The following is a 22,512-nucleotide window of genomic DNA, read 5'->3' on the forward strand; positions in this document are numbered from 1 at the left end:
CGCCACTCTGCAGGAGAGTCTACTTTGATTTTGGCTGCTTGCAAATCAGTTGAAGGTCATCGTAACTCGAGTTTAGTTTGGATGCAAAAGACATGTAGACGTTATGTACAGACGTACATAAAATCAGTTGAAAAAGGCCTTCATATGGCTCAAAGTACAAGAATGTTCAGCTACTTCCTCTTTTTACTTCTTTCTCTTCTGCAATTTGCAAACGGTAAGTTCTCGTTTCAATTCTGCCACAAAAATTTTGGATTTTCTAGCTCTCCACTTGCTCTTCTACTAGAAGTACGTCAAAATAATAACGAAGGAAAATTTTTTATAAGCTAGCTTTTGTTACATTTAAAAAATAAGCGGAAAGTGCCCCCTTGAAGTATTATATACGAATCTTGGGAGCTCTATTTCCTGAAACTGTTTATGAGTCAGAGTCTTTCAATAATGTTTTCGCAAAACAAAATTCAGTCTACTCTCTCTCTTTCTGTACTCCGTCGTCAGCGAAAGTCGTTACAGTTTAATTACAGTTTTTGCGCTGAAGTCAGGTCATATCTACGAATACTTGGTACTGAAGACAAACATATACATAGTATAGCATATAAAAGTTAAGATGGTACCAAAAATATAAAGTATATCTAGCTATAAGTATCAACTCGCAACTTCCAATTGGAAATCTGTAAATAAAGAGTTACTCTGTAAAAAATGCCACTGTCGACTGTATTTCGTTTATTTATCTTCCTTTGAGTTTAAAGTATATTAGTATAGACCTGATAGGCATTTAGAGTATTTAAGGTTATTATTTATTAGCTTATGTGGCACAATTTTCAGTTTTAATCTCAATTGTTTAGTTTGATGCCCGCATAACATGTCACAATTCAACTCAAGAACATTGGAATGTTATTTTTCTTTAATTTGCGGAACATGAAGTCAAAATGACAATGCGGAACTTAAGTCGAAAATAGTTAAAATTATCTATAAAACCAAATACGAGTTCAAACACGTTTTTTAATTCGATGCAAAAATGAAAAGGGAAAAATTCCAGGAACCGAGGGAACAAGCTTGCGAAAGTGAAATGACAATACTCGTGATTCTCCTACTTCATAGACTGTGATAATACTTTCGGGATATATTCATTGCAAACTGAAAAGGAAAGGGCATACTATATTACTAATAATTACCCAACAGTGTAGCGCAATAATTATTTATCGCCTATAATTATATCACATTTGTTTGTAAGCACTGAAAAAAAAAACCAAGCGGTTTAATTATTTCGAAAGTTAAAACAACAGCGTATAAGATTCTGGCGGTTTCAGTAACTGTCAGACGGTAGCTTTCATTTTCGAATAAGTATATGTAATTTAAAGCTGTTTGATTGTACCAGCTGTTTAGTTTAATTTCGAATCTTTAGTGAAAGAGCTGTCGAAAGCAAATATTTTCTTTGGGAATTTGAACTCGCTCCTGATGTTTTGTGACCCTATTTTGGATGCATGGGTAAAAGGAAAATGCATGCAAAAACACAAGTCACAAGTTCCAACGATCAAGAAAAAGTGTCTTTTTTCCCTTTGTATTCCTGTTAGCTTCCGGCACCCAAGATAGTTTTGAAAGGGATCTATATAATTGTGTATTTATCCCCTAAAACTTTCGTTCTCTCCCCTTGTCCTATTCTTTTCATTCTCCATTCTCATCACTGTATTTTTTAAAATCTAAGCCTCCCTAATTCCAAGGGAAATCCCGACGATCATCGTCCTCCGCATCCCCCTCGCCCCTCTCATATATTCCTCCAACATCTCTCGCGGTCCTATGTGTTTAGACTCGTATATATTGTATCTCCATCTGATCAATCAGGCTGTCAGGATAGCACAGCTGGTATTGCAGACCGTAGTATCATACCAGATGATAGATTTACAGCAACTTCAGCATATGACTCAAGATATGCAGCCAAGAATGCACGTCTGAACGTCGCTGAAAGAGGATGGGGACCAAAGACAATAACCAACCCTAATGACTATCTACAGATAGACTTGGGTCAAGTGTATGTGATCTGTGCTGTGGCTACTCAAGGGTGCAATGTTTGTGATGAATGGACAACGCATTACAATATATCAACAGCGATAGAGAATACCACATGGAGGATGTACACTGAAGATGGGACAAATACAAAGGTGGTTTTATGATGCATGAAACAGTTTATTGCTACGTACATTGATATGCATGTGCTGTTTTGCAACTCAACTTTTGCGTATTTTTCTGTTTTCTTTTGACATATAGAATATAATATACGTGCCTCCAAGAAGCAGAAATATGTAAAGAAAGAAAAAAAACAATTTCGCTTTGGCGCCACATCGTCTTTCAAGCTCCAAAAATGATTAGGTTCGGTCATTTTCTCCACTCATGCTTTGCGCGCCGCGTTCACCGTTCAGCTGGTACGCCATTCTATCAGAAACTCCTTTTATTATAAGTTTCTGTACGTGCTATAAGTGAATATGATTTGATATATGTTCAAATATAGAACTCCTTGCCCCTACATTCCCACCTTCCCACAAGCTGCTCAATATAAAGATTAATCATGATGCATGCTAAACTTACGTTTTGGGCTTCCTTTGTAAAATGCCAGGTTTCTAAGCTAAATTGAAGATGTTGGAAAATTTCAAGTGCTTCTTCACTAAAATTTCTGCAAGTTTTGTTCATTTTTTCGACATTCTTAAAGCTTTAAATGGCGTAAAAAATCGCCAAAACTGAATCTATGTTCACTTCTAAATATGAAAGTGAGCATAGATCCCTTATTTTCTTTAGCGGTTCACTGGTAACACAGATCGTAACACTGTCGTCAAGAATGCGCTGCATCTATCAGTTCAGGCCAGATATGTTAGATTCATACCAACAGCTTACAACTCCTGGAAGGTACTACGTGTGGAAGTATACGGAGTCAAGAAAGGTATCATGCTAATCCAGCCATTACTATTAATTTCAAAAGTAATCAAATATAGAAAGTGATAATTGTACGACTAGAAAGGTTGGTGTTATTTGAGACATCGCTAAAATGGTCCGGGCTCCATTCACTTTCCATCTTTATTCTAGCAAACAAAACACACGTTTCCAATTAAACACGCTAGCTCTATAGGCATCTTGGGCGTAATGTTTCCATTTCAGACCAAGGATCTTTATTTGAGAATAATATTCTTTGTTTCCTGTGTCTTCTCATGCGTAACCGTTGGATAAAGAAATGATACTTTGGGGAATGCAACGTGCTGTGAAATGGGAAAACATTACGCCCAGTCTAAAGAGGTCTATTCGTTCTCTGCAGGTATATCTTGTCGATCCCTACCAGTTGGTGTTGCTAGAGGTAATATACTAGACAGTGCCATTACGTCATCATCAGCTTACAACAGCACCACGTCACCATCCAAGGCAAGACTAAACTACACAGCAGGGTCATCATGGTGTGCTGCTACAAGTGACTCTTCTCCATATCTACAGATCAACTTAGGATCACCTTACATCATTTGTGGTATAGCAACACAGGGTGACCACATGACAGATCAGTGGATTCGGTCTTACAATGTGCTCACATCAAATGATGGGTCTACTTTTACTAAATACATGGAAAACAGCCAAGTGAAGGTAAACATCTTATCATCATTATCATCATCATCATTATCCCCATCATCATCACCAAAATCATCGGCCAAATTGGAAACCAGTTAATTAATTTTATACTGAATTTGTTTACCCACATGAAATAAAGTTTGTATATATTTATTTAGCATATAGTCTAATACCAACTTGTGTACTTCGTTTTGCTACAATTTCGGATGAGGACATTGAAAAAACTAATAAGTAAATGCCATTCCTATCAGTACTAAAAAGGCTACGAAGTATGGTCTAAAAGTTTTGTTAAAAGGTTTGCGTGAATTTGTCAAGCAAACTTAAAGTTTCTGTTTGTTTGTTTTTATTGAATTATTGTATATAAAAATAAGTTACTCTGTAGACAAGTTGGTATATGCTAAGACAATTATTCGCCTCAGGCTCAGTGAATATGGAGAATATTTACCTCGCCGCTCGAAGACTCGCGTCTCGGTAAATATTCCCCGATATTCACTTCGCCTTCGGCGAATAATTGCTAAATATACATACATAATCATTACCTTCACCGCCATCATCATCACCATCATTATCTTCATCACCTGCATCATCATCGTTATCTCCCGTGTTTTAATTTTCCTGTAGACATTCAGTGGTAGCTTTGATTCTGATACCATAGTCAAGAACCTGTTGTATGATGGCTCTGTTGGCCAGTATCTACGTATTGCGCCCACCAGTCGATACGGCTCAACAATATGCACGAGAACCGAGATGTATGGGATACAAAACACTGGAGGTAAAGTGAGCTCCTGATCGATTCCTTACTTTATGCCATCTTCACGAAAGGGGAAGCCACTGCTAGGACCTGCTCTTTTGTTTTAAAATTTGGTGTCTCCGGGCTTGAGGAAAGAAAATTTTAAAACAAAAGACTTGCCCTTACTAATCCTTTTTAATACATGCAGCAAATGACAATACGATGCAAAAAGTGCGTGAGAAAATATTGTTGACGCAAGCGATTCCCGTATCAAAAGTGTCTAAAACTTCTAATTCATGGTACAAAGTTGTAAAGAAAAAAACCTCAAAAAAAAAAAAAACCTCAAAAAAAAAAAGCCAATAACTGGAATCTGGTTCAAGACATTGGATTTTATTTAATAAAGAAAAAACTGAATCGCGCCAAAAATCACCGCGCGGAATCCCGTATGGCTGCAATCCAGATTTATTCTTTTTCGTGGTGCTATACTAATCGAATCATTCATATTTTTCAGGATGTTCATCTATCTCTGTAGGTTTATCATACTCTAGTACGATTCCTGATCACCGCTTCACTGCTAGCTCTTATTACGACCCGCGTTACAGGCCGAGTCACGGTAGACTTCTCTTATTCCAAGCCTGGGGACCGAAGACAGCATCCGGTAGTGATTGGCTACAGATAGATCTGGGTTCGTTGGTGTACGTGTGCGCTGTATCCACGCAAGGCGCCGGTGGATTAAATGTAGAATACGTAAAGAAATACAAGATAAGAGTGTCCTTGGATAATGTGAATTGGAATTATTACCAAGAAAATAATATTGACAAGGTAATGCATATCAAGATAAGGGTGTCCATGGACTGATTTAGAACAAGGGAGGATCTGGCATGGCCAGGGATTTCCGAAGTAGGGGAGATGAGGGGAGGGAAGGGGAGGTTCACACCGCTTAGAATAATTATGAGTTCTTCAATATGCCTATCTTTCTTTCGCATACCTCCTTGAAAATTTTCCCATTCAGACCGGCTCAGAGCGTTTCTAAATCAACATTTCTTGATCTGTCTTCAAAAACAATCCTCTTTTATTAATAAAGAATATCTCTCTAGGAATTTGTTGGCAATACAGAACGCTATTCCGTTGTGACAAATGCTCTCAAGCCAACCAGAGCAAAGTTTCTACGTTTCTATCCCACAGGCCATAATCAATGGCCCACAATGAAAGCAGAGGTCTACGGGATATCATCAGGTAACCAAGAGAACTTTCATGAATTCTCTTGTCTTTTGTGTGACCACTAAACAATGGCCCCAGGCGTGGTTGAAATTGATATTATACAGTAAATGTATGAACACATCAGGTTCAACCTTACATGGAGCCATTGTTTAGCGGTCGCTCAAGCGACGGGTTCGTATGGTTGATGGGGATGGCCTACGTAGCCAGCAGTTGATGCAATGTATTAATAAAAATACAAATGAATCACACCTAGTACAATAGACAAAACGACAGCATAATACAATAGACTGCGAAATTAAAGTTGAACGTGTATGATTAATGATTAGTGTTTTCTTTGAAACTTGCGCATTCATGATCAGCTTGTAGTTCTCCATTTGGAATTGAAATGGGACGAAGTCTTCAGAGTCGTCAAATGACGTCATCATCTTACCTAAACAACACCCATACTGCGTCACATGGTCGTCTCTATGGCAACAGCTCGTGGTGTAGTAGCACGTCATCTAACACAGAGTACATACAGATTGACCTGGGAAAAGTGATGACAGTGACAGGTATAGCAACACAGGGTGACCATACCATGAATAAGTGGGTTACGACCTACACTATCAGTTACAGTATGGATGGCAATCTGTGGAACACCTATAAAGCTGAGGGCAACATTGATAAGGTACTCTGCGTATTGCTTCTATATGGTTCAAATCAGGTCCTTTCACTGGATGTGAACTCCATTAGACCATGACTATTTCACATCCATTGAAAGGACCTTTTTCATAATCGAAAAGGTCCTTTCACTGGATGTGAACTCCATTAGACCATGACTATTTCACATCCAGTGAAAGGACCTTTTTCATAATCGAAAAGGTCCTTCCACTGGATGTGAACTCCATTAGACCTTGACTATTTCACATCCATTGAAAGGACCTTCTTCATAATCGAAAAGGTCCTTTCACTGGATGTGAACTTCATTAGACCATGACTATTTCACATCCATTGAAAGGACCTTCTTCATAATCGAAAAGGTCCTTTCACTGGATGTGAACTCAATTAGACCTTGACTATTTCACATCCATTGAAAGGACCTTTTTCATAATCGAAAAGGTCCTTTCACTGGATGTGAACTCAATTAGACCTTGACTATTTCACATCCATTGAAAGGACCTTTTTCATAATCGAACAGGTCCTTTCACTGGATGTGAACTTCATTAGACCTTGACTATTTCACATCCATTGAAAGGATCTTCTTCATAATCGAAAAAGTCCTTTTACTGGATGTGAACTTTATTAGACCTTGATATTTCACATCCATTGAAAGGACCTTCTTTATAATCGAAAAAAGTTATATGTGTGGTCAACGCAAACAGCTAACAAAAATAAACAAAGAAACAAAATATATGAGAAGCAAAACAAAAGTAAAAAATATATAGAAAGAAAGTTAATGGACAAATATGGCGGTTTATGAGTTGATTAGGAACTTCAAAATCATGAAGCTCTAGCTCCTTAAACAGAATATTCGTCCATTATAAGTGTTTTTCTCTCTACCACATGGGCGAGAACGGGAATTCTATTAATAGCAACCAATTTTACTCACAGTAATGACTTTGTCGATAAGATCCAATACATCTTAATAAGCCGTTTTATTTTGTTACTATAGGTGCTGCAAGGCAATGTTGACAATAGCACTATAGTTGTCAGATGGCTGAGTCATGCTTATTCAGCCAGGCACGTCAGAGTTACACCTCAGACATGGAACAAGGCCATCTGCATGAGAATAGAACTATATGGATGTGACTATGGTAAGTATATGAATAACTAGACACATTCTGTCTTTTAATTTTAGATTTTTTTGTGACCCCTCGAATTTGGATGCACAAACGAACCTGAAAAAAGTTGTGACGTAATTTCCGGTTCCAATAGTCCTTTTCAATGGACCACTTCGACGATATGGCGGCCAGCTTGGATTGCAAGGCATTATGGGGCGTCCAGGGGGCAAATAAAGCTTTGTTACAGTAATGACATCGATTGACGTAAAAGCTCAACTCAAGAGAATACAACATCAATCACCTTTATCCATAAAAGAAAGAAACGATCTGTCATCTTTGTTTTGTTTTAGTCTCTGGCAAGATGGTCGCCGTATCGTCGAAGTTGTCCATTCAGTTTCGTTTTAATGTTTTCGATCATTACCAAGTATCATTCCCTTGAGACCAAGATTCTTAATAGTTTGATTCGTATTAATATTCACGTGTCTTCTCATGAACAACGCTAAACAAAGAAATGATAATCTTGGAAATGATACGTGGTCTGAAATGAGAAACATCGCACCCAAGTTGAATGGGTCTATTGCTCATCAATAAAAGGGCGAAAATAAAACAAAGAGTTATTATGAAGGTCTTATGTAAACTTCCATCTGAAAAAAGATAAATTTAAAGAAAATACCCTTCCATGAAGAAAAAGTCAGCAGAATTCTTCAGAGTTTTGCCTTTTATTTTGAATTTCACGGACGAATGACGTCACAGTTCTGTTGGAAAATTTCTCTACTAAACGCTATTCAACGATTTCACTTTACCAACTGTCCAGCTTCCAGACCAGTAATATCAGCTCTGACCAATCAAAACCTTACAGCAGCATCCAATAGCTATGTAGATCTGGTGTGTATTGTACAAGAACCATTAATACAGTACATCAAATGGTACTCTGGTAATACTGACATCACCAGTCAATCTACTGGTCTGGTGCGTGGTGCTAATGGAGTCAAGCAGTCTACATTGAGAGTGAACTATACGACAGCTGATGATGCACTCAATACGTACCAGTAAGTTACATAGGACTTTGTGTGTGTGTTTTGGGGAGGAGGGAAGCGATGTACGTTACTGACTTAGAGTTTCGTATTGCTATGTAAAATTACTGGATGCAGCAAAGTTATGGCACGGCATTGAAGATCGAGATTTGTCGTACCAATGATAGCGCGCGGAATCATCCCGGAATCATTCTCGAAAGAGATTGGACATGGCATGAAGTCTATTCTTCGTTTGCACGTTACGTCATCGCGGCCATGTTGGTACCATTTAACAAAAGATTTTTCATTAGCATCCATTGTTAACGGTACCACAATGGCCGCCATGTTTTTGTCTTTTAATTTTCTTGGGAATGCTTGCAACCCATCAATAAAAAAGGGTCTTGCTTTCCCTATGTCCTCCTTTGGAGGTATAAATTAACCATTTTTTAGCTTCAATTCTCGCCCCCGCAGTCTTTGGCTACTACACTCTTTAAAAGTATAAGTATATTATATGTTCATTTTGATATTGTTGGTTACATCGTTCCTTAGCTGCGAGAGGTCTTCTTCTGTGGTATGCAGCAAGCCATATGTCTGTAGAGGCATGTATGAAAACGTTAACACTGATTCTGATGCTATACAAAGTGCTGGGGTCACAGTAATTCTCGGTAAGCTACATAACCTAGTGCTGTGACAATACTCCTTTTTACAGTTTCGTTCAGTGACCAAGAATAATAGTTCCAAGTCGAGCCTGGAGTTGCCGCGCATAACGAAATCATAGTTTATCTTGCACGGCAACTCCAACCTCGGCTTGGAACTATTATTTGTGATCACTGAACGGTTTCAAATCACTCTGTTGCTCACGCGTAGAATATTCATGTGTTCCAATTAAGATCAGTGGAATTTCAAAATGATTGTATTGTTAAAGTTGTTTATTCTATATACTTTACCGTTAGTATTTGTAAATACTTTGGCGCGGAAATGTGGCAAGCTGAGTCATAGAAAACTGCAAGCTAATGTATACTGTTTCCTATTTTATGCTAGATTACCCAGCGATCCTTGCGATGCTTACTGTAGACAATATCACATCAATGTCAGTAACAGTAAAATGGACTCAGTCAGTACAAAGACCTTCGCAGGCAACAGTGACAGCATATATAATACAGTACCAGAACAGTACGAAAACACAGACAATAAATGTGCCTTCTCCTGCCTTAAGTCACGTGATCACAGGTCTCAGTATCTATAGCAACTACAGTGTCAAGATAAAAGCTGTCAGCGCAGTAGGTCATGGAGAGTGGAGTCAGCCAATGAACTTCACGACAGTTTCTGCTTGTAAGTCTGTACACGAAGGAATTAATATACGATATTGCTCTCAGATATTTTGAGTTGTACCTCATGAACATTATGAAACAGCTGTTAGACATTTTGCGCTTTGATTGGTTTGAAGCGCTTAGACGAATAGCTCTTTGCAGCTGAATCTGAAGGACATAACAATAGGTTTCCAATTCTCTTGAGATTGAAATTCTTTTGTATTGTCTTCCAAATTGAGCTGCTTTGACGTCACATGCAATGGGTCTATATACTGTAGATGAGATGAAACGCCTCAAAGCAAGACTATAAGACTCAGAACTGTTGTCGCAATAACTTTTAAATTAATGTAAGCTGTATTTTCCCAATTACTTTAATATCTTTGATATATGTCTCCGCAGTACCAGACGCCGTACCAAAAGCAGTTGTAGTAAAAGTCTTGTCATCACAAAGCGTACTTGTTACTTGGCAGGTGAGTAAGGAAACGTAAACCACAACAACGAAAGATGTACACCATTTCGTTACAGATAATATCTTTTTTCTTCCTGTAAGCCTCCGACATCTGGAATCAATGGTCCACTACAGGGGTACAAGATAATCTATGAGAATATAATAGGAAATGATGAAACGACAATAGTTATTAGAAGTCAACAAAGTGCTTATACTATCAGTAACCTAAGGAAGTGGACATTGTATCGCATCAAAATAAACGTTTTCAATGACAAAGGAGATGGTCCTTTAAGTGCAGTTGTTGTGCGAACGCTGGAAGACGGTAAGAATATTCAGTTTTAAAAATGTGCTTATCATGTGGGGTTATTCTTGTGGTGCATGTTGCGTCATAGCCACCATCGTGGTTGACGATAACAAAGCATTCCTCATTAGCTTCTCTTGTTAGATCAACCAGCACATGAAGCTGTTTCATTGTTATTTGTATTTCGAGGGATATCTAGTCAAATGGTTGCATTCCAAGAATAGCCGCCATGTTGACTAAATTTAATCAACCAGCTAAAATGTTCCCTTTAATTTGTTGTTGGCAAACCTCATGTGTGAAGTTTTAACAAAGCATGTCTATGCCTCATTAATCCCTTAAAATCTCTTCATCTGAACGTCCGAGACGTAATGCATAGTGATGCTTTCTATGCAAAATACATGTATTTGAAATGTGCAACGTGCAACAAAACCTTCACCAAACGCTTTTGAAATAGCCGTGAAATGTAGTTCAAGAACTGAATTCCTGATTTTTACAGCTCCAAGCCTACCGCCACAACAGTTACTCGTCACAGTGCTTAGTTCAACGTTTGTTCGTTTATCATGGAGACTACCACCTAGAGAGAGTCGTAATGGCATCATAAGAGGATCGAAGGTCCATTACCAAACGTCCTCTGGTCCCTCTTTAATCAAGAATATCCCTGGTAATGATACACTGCAATGTATCGTGGATGGTCTTGAGAAGTATACGTCATATAGCTTCAAGGTGTTGGCCTACACCATACGGGATGGTCCTTATACAATGAGCGTCACTGCTCGAACATTACAAGATGGTAGGAAACATTTTTCTTCTTATATTAATTAACTGGTACTCAGTATAGCTTGATATATCCTCTTCTTTAAGGCCGGTTTAGACGGTACGATTTTCGCCTACAATTATCGTATACAACACGCCCGCGCCATCCTACAACTCGAGTCGTAGCGTGTAAATCAAGCCTACAACTCGCCTACGACAGACGCGAGCGTGTTGTATATGATAGTTGTAGGCGAAAATCGTACCTTCTAAACCGGCCTTTACAAACATAGCGTGTTATTGCAATTCTTGCATATTCCTGTCTCGTGTGGAATATTTATCATTGAGCTGCATCGCAAGTTTTCAATAGAATTCTTTCTGCTTGACAGCACATGGTGGTCAGTGTTTGACTACACCATTTGGAGCAGATAATGAGATTCAAAGACTCTTGATAGCTGATTGAAACCCGCACCGCAATATGTAAAGAAAAACAAACCAGCACAATGGCATGACCTTCATTGGTCCTTACACATAATGCTAACACAGGAATCCCATTTAATCACCAGCTCCTTCAACTCCTCTTAATCTTCAAGCATCAGTCATGTCACCTACTAATACCACAGGAACCCCGTGTTAATATTTGTTGCATTTCATCCAGCAGCTCCTATGAAACCACAGGAACCCCAAGTTAATATTTTGTATTTCATTCACCAGCTCCATCACCTCCTCTCAATCTTCAAGCATCAGTCATGTCACCTACTAATATCACAGGGATCCCGTGTTAATATATTTTGCATTTCATCCAGCAGCTCCTAGGAAACCACAGGAACCCCGTGTTAATATTTGTTGCATTTCATCCACCAGCTCCTATGATACCACAGGAACCCCATGTTAATATTTTGTATTTCCTTCACCAGCTCCATCACCTCCTCTCAATCTTCAAACATCAGTCATTCCACCAACTAATACCACAGGACCACATGTACACCTAACATGGAATGCACCAGCGTTCCCCAATGGTATAATCAAAACTTACGTAGTATCATACAGCCATAATGATAGCCTTTCTGTGTCAAACAAGGCCACTGTAAAAGGATCGATAATGGCTGTAACTTTACCTGTGTCAGGTGGTCTGACCTACTGGTTTCGCGTCAAAGCTGTCACTGTCAAAGATGGAAATGACACTTCAGCGAGACAGATTATCATACCTGTCTATGGTAAGTGATGGTTCGTCTTTAGAGAAGGACTGGTACGAACTCAGTCCCCAAGGGATATTTTGGGATCCAAGATGGCGGCTTTAGATGACTTTTCAAATTTCTGAAATATCGCTGTATTCCTTGATAACAAACGTTTGTTACTTAGGGTTAGCCTTAATTTAGTATCAAAACATTTACAAAACCAACGGTAAAGTAAAAAAAGTACAACTACAACTGACATGCAATGCTATAATAAAGTTCCACGGACCTTCACTGTAACACGTGAATATTCTACGGCACAAAATCGAGGTTACCCTGAGCAACAGATTTGAAAACCTGAGTATTCTATGCGAAATCAGTTTTTTGATTCACCACTATTCTTTTTAGCTCCTAGTATACCTCCATCAATAAGGGAAGTCACTAAACAAGACCCTTCAAATTTCGTGGTATCTTGGCAACCAATCCCACGTGACAAAGCAAACGGACCAATCACAAAGTACGAGGTGACGTGGACTCTAATCATGCAAGCAGACAAGCCAGTCAAAGTGGTCAGTTCGAAGGAGATAAATGGGTCTAAAACAGTGCTGGAGAACCTTGCAACTTGTGCCAAGTATTCTGCATCTGTTCGTGGGTATACAAATGCTGGCCCTGGTCCGTACAGCACACCTTTTATCTTTTATACTTCTGGTAGGTAACCATTATCGTTCGTGTTTTAAACATTCTCTTTTAACAGACTGTTTTCAAGGGATGTCACAAAATCAACTTTTGCTGCATCACCTTTGTTATCAATTTTTGCTGTATTTTGCTGTAGTTTTAACTTAGTTATTAACCTTGTTTGCAAGTAGCTCTCTGGACATCACAAGTAGCCGCTTTTCCTGCATGTATCAAATATAAAGATTAAGAAGTTCATATCGGTACATAACATACAGCAATTATCATTGCAGGTCGTGTTGATACGATGAAACTTGTTGCGCAACATATTTCAGAAGATGATCTCGATTCTAATAACTTATTCTTTTAGCGGTGCATGTAACATTGCGCTCATCAAATGCAGAATATTATTTGCACGCGCAGTGCATTTTAAGAATACGTGTATTTTTATGGCGCCACGCATCTTCGTAAATTGAACTGCACGGAAATCCAATGAAATAGACCTTATAAGAATGAATTAAATATCGTCTTTACATAAATACTGATAAAAATTTGATGATTTGATAAATGCTAGATTAGTGCGGGGTCGTAGAAATAAGCTTAGTATACACCGTATTGAAATATTGCGGCCAATTTGAATCACTATTGTTGTGGACTGACTTGCCTCGTAGACTGCAAGTGGTCCCACTTTTCTCTCCAGACTCAGTAAAGACGAGTGTTTCAGGATTCCTGTGGACGTGCGCGGAGATTGAATCACTATTGTTGTGGACTGACTTGCCTCGTAGACTGCAAGTGGTCCCACTTTTCTCTCCAGACTTAGTAAAGACGAGTGTTTCAGGATTCCTGTGGACGTGCGCGGAGATTGTAGCGGAGCAATTGGGGAGTCCACAGGATTCCTAAAACCCTCGTTTTTACTGAGTCTTGAATGTCTAAGTGGAAACACAAAAGCGTTTTCACGTGTTTGAGAGGCTAGTCAGTCGCTAGTCAGTGCAGAACAATAGTTTTCAAAATGGTTGCCATATCTGTATATAATTCCTTCTCAATTCAATAAGACGTGAATCGTGGGATATTTAATGTATTTTGTTTTGGTTGCAGCGCCAGATCCTCCAAGAGAAGTGATTGTGGTATTTAGGGACAAGAGAGAAGTGACTTTACAGTGGAAGAAACCAGGGTCGGGTGCTGAGGATATCAGGCAATACACAGTGAGTAGAATCATCTTTTCTACTTTTTGCAATTTTCGTTGAATGCAAGCATGCATATTATTGTTGCATGTACACAACATCAGCACAACAACAGCATTAGAATTAATGTATAAGTAATGGAACTTGAAACAAGAATTTGAATTTTCGACGATTGCTCAAATTAAAAAAATTCTAATCAATTAAAAGTATTCTCTCTGTGTAGAGAAAGCTCCAGCCATTCCATTATTGTTATCACTGTCCCTGTCCCTGTCCCTGTCCCTGTCCCTGTCCCTGTCCCTGTCCCTGTCCCTGTCCCTGTCCCTGTCCCTGTCCCTGTCCCTGTCCCTGTCCCTGTCACGATCACGATATCTTTCTTCAAATTTACGTTACATTCCTATTGATTTCATTACAGATATATTTCTTGGGGCACAAGCGATATAATAACACTTTTATGCACAGTGGAAAGAGAGTAACAATCAATCCACTACCAAAGCTCACGTTGCAACACCTTTATCCAGACACGCACTATGAGTTCAGGGTTTCTGCATCATCAAAGTGTGGAGAAGGAGATACGAGCGTTAAAATATCAACAGACACGTTCATTGATGGTTAGTAATACTAGGCGACTATCAGTATTATTAAGTAAATTTTAAGTTATTTCAATTTTAATTTATTGCTTAAAAGCAATAGGTCATATTCTAGATAGACGCCATGTTTGTTTTCATATTTTAACACAAATTAGCCATGCGGTCTTCGAATTCCAGGGGGTAACATTGGAAGAATTAAGAGAACATTTTGAAAAGATCGGCTCGTCCTTGAGATTTATGATATTAAATATTAGTTTCATGCCAAATATTTTTTTAGCTATCACTAAAAAAACTTGCATGTAGTTCAGTTTGGAATCAACTTTCAAATTTGTAAATTAATTCATTTAAAAAATACTAACTTATAATTACTGGAAAATATTAAGATTACATTAATAAAGAATCTCCCGATTTGGAATGGATGCCCCCTTCAGCAACACGTGACTAATCTGGAGACGTGTGGACGCGGGGCCTTAGTTGCGCATCAACACTCTTTTGTAGCATACACTTAACATATAACTCTTTTATCTGTTTCTCGAAAATATCTTTTTTGAAATAACCATGCTAAGATTTTAAATAAAGTATATGCAAATTGTCATCTTTGTCGTTTTTAGCCCCTCCTGCACCGTTAGTGACACCACCGCTAGGTAACTTCAATACGTCCATCGCACATGTGACCATATGGCCTGCCTCTGATGTCAATGGGCAAATCTGGTAATTATGATTTTTGACTTCATTACTTATTTTAATACTTATTTGGCAGTGATTTTAGAGTGTAGTCATCTTGTTATTGGCTAGGCTGATAATGATAAGGTTTCTATATATTTGGTTTCCCTTGCAGTAGATCCAATCCATTGTCTGAGAAAGCTAGCATCATACATCACCAGGACATAGAGGAGCGCCAAATCATATTGCACTGTACCATAATGTGTCATTTTTGAAGACGACGGGGCGCGAGAACGTGCTCAGGTGTCTGCTGTGTTTGCTAAATACTTATAATAGGATATTTTCTTATTCCAGGGCTTATCAGCTAATAGTTCGACAGTTGGATAAAAGTTCTATCGATGCAGCCAATTTAACAGATTATTCAACTGCAAAAGAAAAAGATCTACGCTACTATATAACAGCAGAAGTATACTCCAACAAAGGGTCATTCCCACAGATATTCACTCTTGGAAATGGGAAGTTTAATGGGAAATATGAAAATGTGGAATTGGAAAGTGGGAGAGAGTATGAAGTGCTGGAAAGAGCTCTGACGCAAAATAAGGAAAAGGTTAGCACAAGTATATATCGTTTATAAATAAATAAGACTTGATCATCACCATCATTGCCATCACCATCATCATAACCATCATCTTTACCGTTATCACCATCACCATCATCAGCACCATCATCATCATCACCATCATCACCATCATTTTTATCGTTGTCACCAACATCACTATCATCACTACCATGATCCCCATCATCACCATCATCTTTATGGCCATCATCACCATCATCACTATCTTACCATCATCATCATCATTATCATCAACATCATCAACACCATCAACACCATCATCACCATCATCACCATCATTAAGACCCATTAAGGAGAATAGAGAGTGAATTAAAGAGAAAGGTGATGATAAAAAGGTACATTTTACACCGTGAAAAGATGAAAAAACTTACCGACGTTTAGCACGCTAGTCCTTCGTTGGAGTAAAAGAGAAAAAGGTGGTAGAAAGGAGTGTTTATATGATAGAATAAGACAAAAGAAACAAATGAGAACAAGGTAGGCAAGGAAGCAAAAACAAACAATCAAAAGACAAAAGAAGGGGTTAGTTGAAAGCAAAGCATTCATTAATCCCATTAAAGAGAAAGGTACTGTGTTTAACTCGACTTATTAAATGCATTTTTGATATTTTTGAAGAAACTGTTACCAGGCCCCATGGTTGTAATAGCAAAAGGATCAATAGCACCGACTGATGGTATGAATAGTCGAAATCATTGGGCTGTGCGTATAATATTAATATATCCTCCTTCCCTCCCACCCTTCTTCCCTCATTACAAACCCCGGTTTAGAAATCAAATGCCCCCATCCCTCCCCCTCGCGGCTTATGGACAAGTAAAAACCCGTTTTATATTGTTTCATTATTTACATCAAGTTTCTCATTTTTCTTCACAGGCAAAAAAGATCAACTCAACAAAACAAAAGAAGCTGACCATGGAATATCTCTCGGTTTGTCTTTCTTGATGCTTACGTTCGATTGGCATTATCAGTCAAACAACTATTAGATTGAACGTTATAATATACACTCAATTGAAGAATCGTTGTCGGGTTCAAAACATAGAACATAGAAGCTGAGACCGAAATGGCACATGGGAAATGCCATAATTATATTATAATTTATTCATCTGCGCCATCCATGCAGTCGGTTTAGAATGCCAAACGCGTATGAAAACAGTGGATGATGCCACGGGTCGCCGGTCACAGCATGCATCTAACTAACGTACTTCCCATGTGCCATTTCGGTCTCAGCTTCTATATTCTATGTTTCTGAACCCGACAACGATTCTTCAATTGAGTGTATTCTATTTTGTATTGCAGTTGGATATTCTATTATTGGCAGTCTCTGTATTCTTATTATGTTTTTACTGTTTTATATCGTGAGGATCAAAAGAACAAACAGTAAGTATATCAATCATTATTATTTATGGATTGCGTCCTTTTTTGCAGATTTTTTTCCCATCTTGTCGTGATGGAAGTAATAATTTAAGGGACCAATTTTACCGCATTTTATTATCTTCTTCTTCTTCTTTAATTATCCTCCTCCTCATCATCATTATAATCACCATCATCATTATCATCATATTCATCATTATCATCATCATCACTATTATCATATCACCAACACCATTATCATTATCATTATCATCAACATCATCATCATCACCATCATCACCATCACCATCATCATATCACCAACATCATTATCATTATCATCATCATCATCATCATCACTATCATCATCACTATCATCATCATCGTCACCATCATCATCATCAACATCATCATCATTATCATCATCATCACTATTATCATATCACCAACATCATTAAGATTATCATCATCATCATCATCACTATCATCCTCATCACCATCATTATCATCACTATCATCATATCACCAACGTCATCATCATCATCATCATAACTATCATCATCATCATCATCATCATCATCAATGCCAACAATATCAAAGACAAATACTTCTGTCCCTAACCTATATGAATAGCTCATATGAGTGTACAAAATATCAACGAAACGCATGATACGACTGTACAGAATCTATGGTATCTATTCAACCAATTACAGCGCACGTTCAATAATTTTTGTCATCCAATCAGAATGTGCGGACACGCACAGCCACTGCGCAGCATTTCTTGCCGCAACTCTATTATTATTATTATTATTATTATATTATCAGCAGTAAACACGTTTGAATGCTAATTGGGTAAGCTAGATAGGGCGTAATTTCGTAACCTACCAGCATGACAGGACTTATTATTATTATTATTATTATTATTATTATTATTATTATTATTAGTGAACTGTTTTCTTTTTCATGATCTTTTTTTTCAGGAACTCTCAAAGCTGAAAAAAGGTGGGTTCGTTCAATTGGTTTCTTATTTCTGAGTTGCACTAGTGACGCAATTTCGTCTCGTGCGGAATGTTCATCAGCTGAATCGCAAGTTTTCAATAGAATTCTTTCTGGTTGACAGCACATGGTGGTCAGTGTTTGACCACCATATGGAACAGATAATGGGATCTAGAATCTTTTAAGCTGAGTGAAAGCCGGCAATTTCATGCGTTAAAATTTGTTTCTTAGCCCTCTTTATAGCCATGAATACGCATCGAAAACAGAGCAGTTTTCGTATGACTGTGAAAAGCTCAATACAGTAAGCGTACCGTGCGGTGACCGCGAAGTTTCCTAGAATTTTAATTGACTGATTTTATTCTTGCGCAATGTAATTTGTTTGATTTTGCCGTCACCTTGGCGTGACAGTGTCCAAGCCGTGTTCATACCGTGTTTCTGGTATTTGATTGGACGGAGAGTAAATTCTTGTGCAATGTTATTGGTCTGGCGTATACCTTACCGTGTAATGACCGTGTTCGTGAATAATATTTACTTTTATTATATAATTACCAATGAAATATCTATTTTTCTCTATTTCGAAAAATTGATATCTTCACACGTGAAAATAACATGTTAATTTCATATGTGAAAATAACACCATTGCGATGGCTATTCAAAAATACACGGAAAGAATTGCCTGAAAAAGCCAAAACATAGTTCGCTGCGCTCACTCGTGAGAGATCTTTTCAACACTCGAAGATAAATGTAATATCCTCTATCTCTACCGCATCTTAGTTATGATACTATTGGTTGTTTCAGGTTATCACAGAAATCCAGAGTTGACGAAACCGTTTTTGAGGTACTAAAAAGGCTATGCCATTACAAAACCCAGCCACCTAGCAGTACCCAGCCACCCAGCCACCCAGCTGTACCCAGCCACCCAGTTGTACCCAGCCACCCAGCTGTACCTAGCCACCCAATAACCCATGCCACTTCCAAGAAATGATTCGCTTGTCACGCACAAAGGTTTGAGTATGAGGCTACGTGCTAAATTAAATGAATTTCTTTTCTCTTGTCACGAACCTCTTAGCATTATGCACGAAGCCTTAAATTGAAACCTTTGCGCGTGAAAAGCAAAGCATGTCACAAATCACTGAGCATTACGCACGAAGCCTCACATTGAAACCTTTGCGCGTGAAACGCGAAGCATGCTCTTGGTATATAGTGGGTTTTTAATATGAAACCTTCAGTATCCTCAGCGACCGTTTATTAGTCTATCGCCTCTGGGTGGGGGCCTCGGAGAGGTAGGGTGGCACACGAAGGGAGGGGGAGGGGCGGATCAGTTAATCTTGATGATGTTGGAACAAAAATCCTTTGAACACTTCAAGGGATAAATCTTCTCTTGCTTGATATGCAGAACGTTGCTGAGATGGAAGATCGTAGATATGCGTCTGAAGATGTCTCAAATACTCCTCCAATCATAACCGAGGATGTATACGAACAAGTCGACCAGCGGTGTGGACCTTATGGCATGACGTCAGAACCACGTGACAAAAAATTCACCATCCAGAACACACACGCAGCTGTAGACCCTGAGGCCAATACTAAGGAAATTGATGAACAGCTCCCTCCCCCTCCCCCACCGCCGATCAACGATGAGGAGTATGAAGAAATAGACCGAGCTGTAGACACAAGTAAAAGAGGTACGAAATCTTTTCTTCCAATGAAAGTGCCAGCTAAGTTTAAATTTGATAAGCTGTGCAGCGAGTATTATGAAGACATGGGAGCGACAACAGCGGGAAGCCCAACGAAAGTTAAAACCAATGTTGGAGAAAGGGACCTCGAGGAGAGAGAAAGGCCTGATTACCAGCCACTTCAGTTAGATATAGACCAATCTGAATATAAAGAGCTTCATAGTTATGGCAACATTAGACGCACTGATCACACGGATTCGTATTAATAATCGATTATAGGGATATTCGTAGAGATCTCGAATTCAGCGTCCAATATAATGGCTCAATGTGAACGACAACATTTGCTAATATAATCTGAATATAAAGAGCTTCATAATTATGGCAACATTAGACGCACTGACCACAATGAATCGTATTCATAATCGATTATAGAGATATTCGTAGAGATCTCGAATTCAACGTCCAAATCCGGCTTATTTCTATAATGCCTCAATGTGAACGACAACATTTTGGTATTCGTAGAAAAAAAAAAATGGAGACGTTTCTCTAGGATGCGTTTCAATTTTTATTTTATTTTATCTTTTGCAGTTTCTATCTTTTCCTTTTCTATAACATTCCAGGCTTATTGACTGAGATATTACATATATGATTCTGTCTCTCCAGAGTGAAAGTTGTTTTAGTTGTCTTAAAAGCATTTTACCATATTTATAACAACGTCAAATATTTGCAATCGATGGTGATTTTTCTTTAAAATTTAAAATTTTATTTTGCCTAATACGGCTTTCTTGAAAAAAGAGTAATATTAAATAATAATAATAATAATAATAATAATAATAATAACAACAACAACAATAATAATAATAATGATAATGATATGATGATGATGATTAATGATGATAATAATTAAATAAGTCCTATTTGTTTATTCTTTCTCTCTACGCACTTAGCCAGACAATCCACCAGCGCAGGTCATCGTTCAAAGTTAGCATATCATTATTATTATTATTATTATTTAGATATTAACTTTTTCACGATTCATTTCGGTCTTACATTCATTTCAGATTTCCGACCCACAACGTTTTCTTAAATATAGGTATATGCAAAAGATATGGCTATAATAAAATTATTTTATATGACATAGAGCGTCGAAAACCAATATGTTATAGACCATTTTCTCAAGGTTGCGTGCGCATCCAGCTTGACGGGCCACGAAACTAAAAAACGCAAATTCAGTAAAATTGAGAAGACAGTTTTATATTTGAAGAGGAGAATAATCGATTTTATGAATTCTTATCGAAAAAAATTTCATAGCAGTGCATGATAATACTCGTGTTTTGGTATCGTGGCCCGTCAAGTTCCTTAAATTGGGATGCGCACGCAATCTTGAAAAAAAACGGTTTATTAATGATGAAGTTTGGGTGAACAATGGGCTTTCGGAGCGCCATCTGCCCCACCAGACCGTAGTTTTCATTTACATTTTGATACAATTTTCAGTCGAAAAGAGGAGGAGATCGGTCTTCAACTTATTTTTGCACATGCTACTCTTAAACATCATAGTTAATAGATCTTTTAACTATGCCAATGAATGACATAAAAACGCCTTTGAAAGACCAACGAAACTTTTAACAAACAAATATTAGATACAAGCAATATCAGGTAAAGACGAAGAAGAAAAAAAAAAGAATAGAGTGAAGAAAAGGTGGTTATCTGCTGTCTTTGCGATCGATTAAGCGAAAAAATGACCCTTCAAATTGAAAATTCACATCCGAAGTGCAAGACAGATGCTCCTCGTTAAAGTTAATTCTAACGATATTGGAACCGGAACGAATGAAGCCATACAAACTTAACAGCACTACTTTGCTGAAAGGTTATGTCAGGTTTTTCCTCGCTTTTCAAGGGCTCTTGGGCTGGAGCAATTGATTTTCCAAGTCCTTTAGCCTTGGGTGCTGCAGTGCACTTGTTAAATTCATAGCTAGTTAAAAAAATAACCCCCCACACACCTTCAACTTCTAACTTCTTAAGAATTTTATTCAAAAGACTAACTTTTAGTACTTGATATCAGTGAGAGCACTTGGCTTGCTATATTCAAAGAATACCAAAATTTTTATTAAAAAACAATATGGTTTGGGGGAGTTTTCTTTCGAAGTTCAAAGGAAGACTAGTAACGACTGCAAGGAATTGTGGGATCGCAGTTTGTGATTGAGCGTCAAAAAACTTTTATAACTTAAAGATGCATCACTCGAATCAAGAAATATTTTACCATTCAAGTGTTAACTTCATATTTGTCTCCTCGATTAGTAGGGCGCTTGTGCCCGGCTAGAAGTTTTTTGGGAGACTTTAATAAAGTTATTATTATTATTATTATTATTATTATTATTATTATTATTATCATTATTATCATTATTATCATTATTATCATTATTATCATTATTATCATTATTATCATTATTATCA

At 37.9% G+C, this 22,512-nt stretch overlaps 1 protein-coding gene across 1 annotated transcript; it reads left to right on the forward strand.

Moving 5' to 3' along the window:
* The first annotated feature begins 1 nt into the window (after window position 1).
* Window positions 2-22,422, forward strand: LOC116301300 (uncharacterized). Its single transcript, XM_089030470.1, has 27 exons — window positions 2-214; window positions 1,837-2,153; window positions 2,785-2,926; window positions 3,296-3,612; window positions 4,219-4,369; window positions 4,839-5,149; window positions 5,425-5,563; window positions 5,908-6,215; window positions 7,200-7,341; window positions 8,123-8,357; window positions 8,871-8,986; window positions 9,363-9,653; window positions 10,031-10,101; window positions 10,182-10,401; window positions 10,877-11,170; window positions 12,048-12,347; window positions 12,714-13,013; window positions 14,073-14,179; window positions 14,571-14,766; window positions 15,357-15,456; window positions 15,763-16,015; window positions 16,658-16,715; window positions 16,913-16,966; window positions 17,336-17,416; window positions 18,370-18,391; window positions 19,184-19,223; window positions 19,782-22,422. The coding sequence occupies exons 1-27, from the start codon at window positions 82-84 to the stop codon at window positions 20,322-20,324; spliced, it is 5,241 nt and encodes a 1,746-aa protein (XP_088886596.1). The 5' UTR covers window positions 2-81; the 3' UTR covers window positions 20,325-22,422.
* The last annotated feature ends 90 nt before the right edge of the window (window positions 22,423-22,512 follow it).

Source organism: Actinia tenebrosa, unplaced genomic scaffold (assembly GCF_029948245.1).
Source record: "Actinia tenebrosa isolate PJP-AT-01 unplaced genomic scaffold, QUT_ActTen_1.0 PGA_scaffold15__27_contigs__length_11533743, whole genome shotgun sequence".
Taxonomy (NCBI): Eukaryota; Metazoa; Cnidaria; class Anthozoa; order Actiniaria; family Actiniidae; genus Actinia; species Actinia tenebrosa.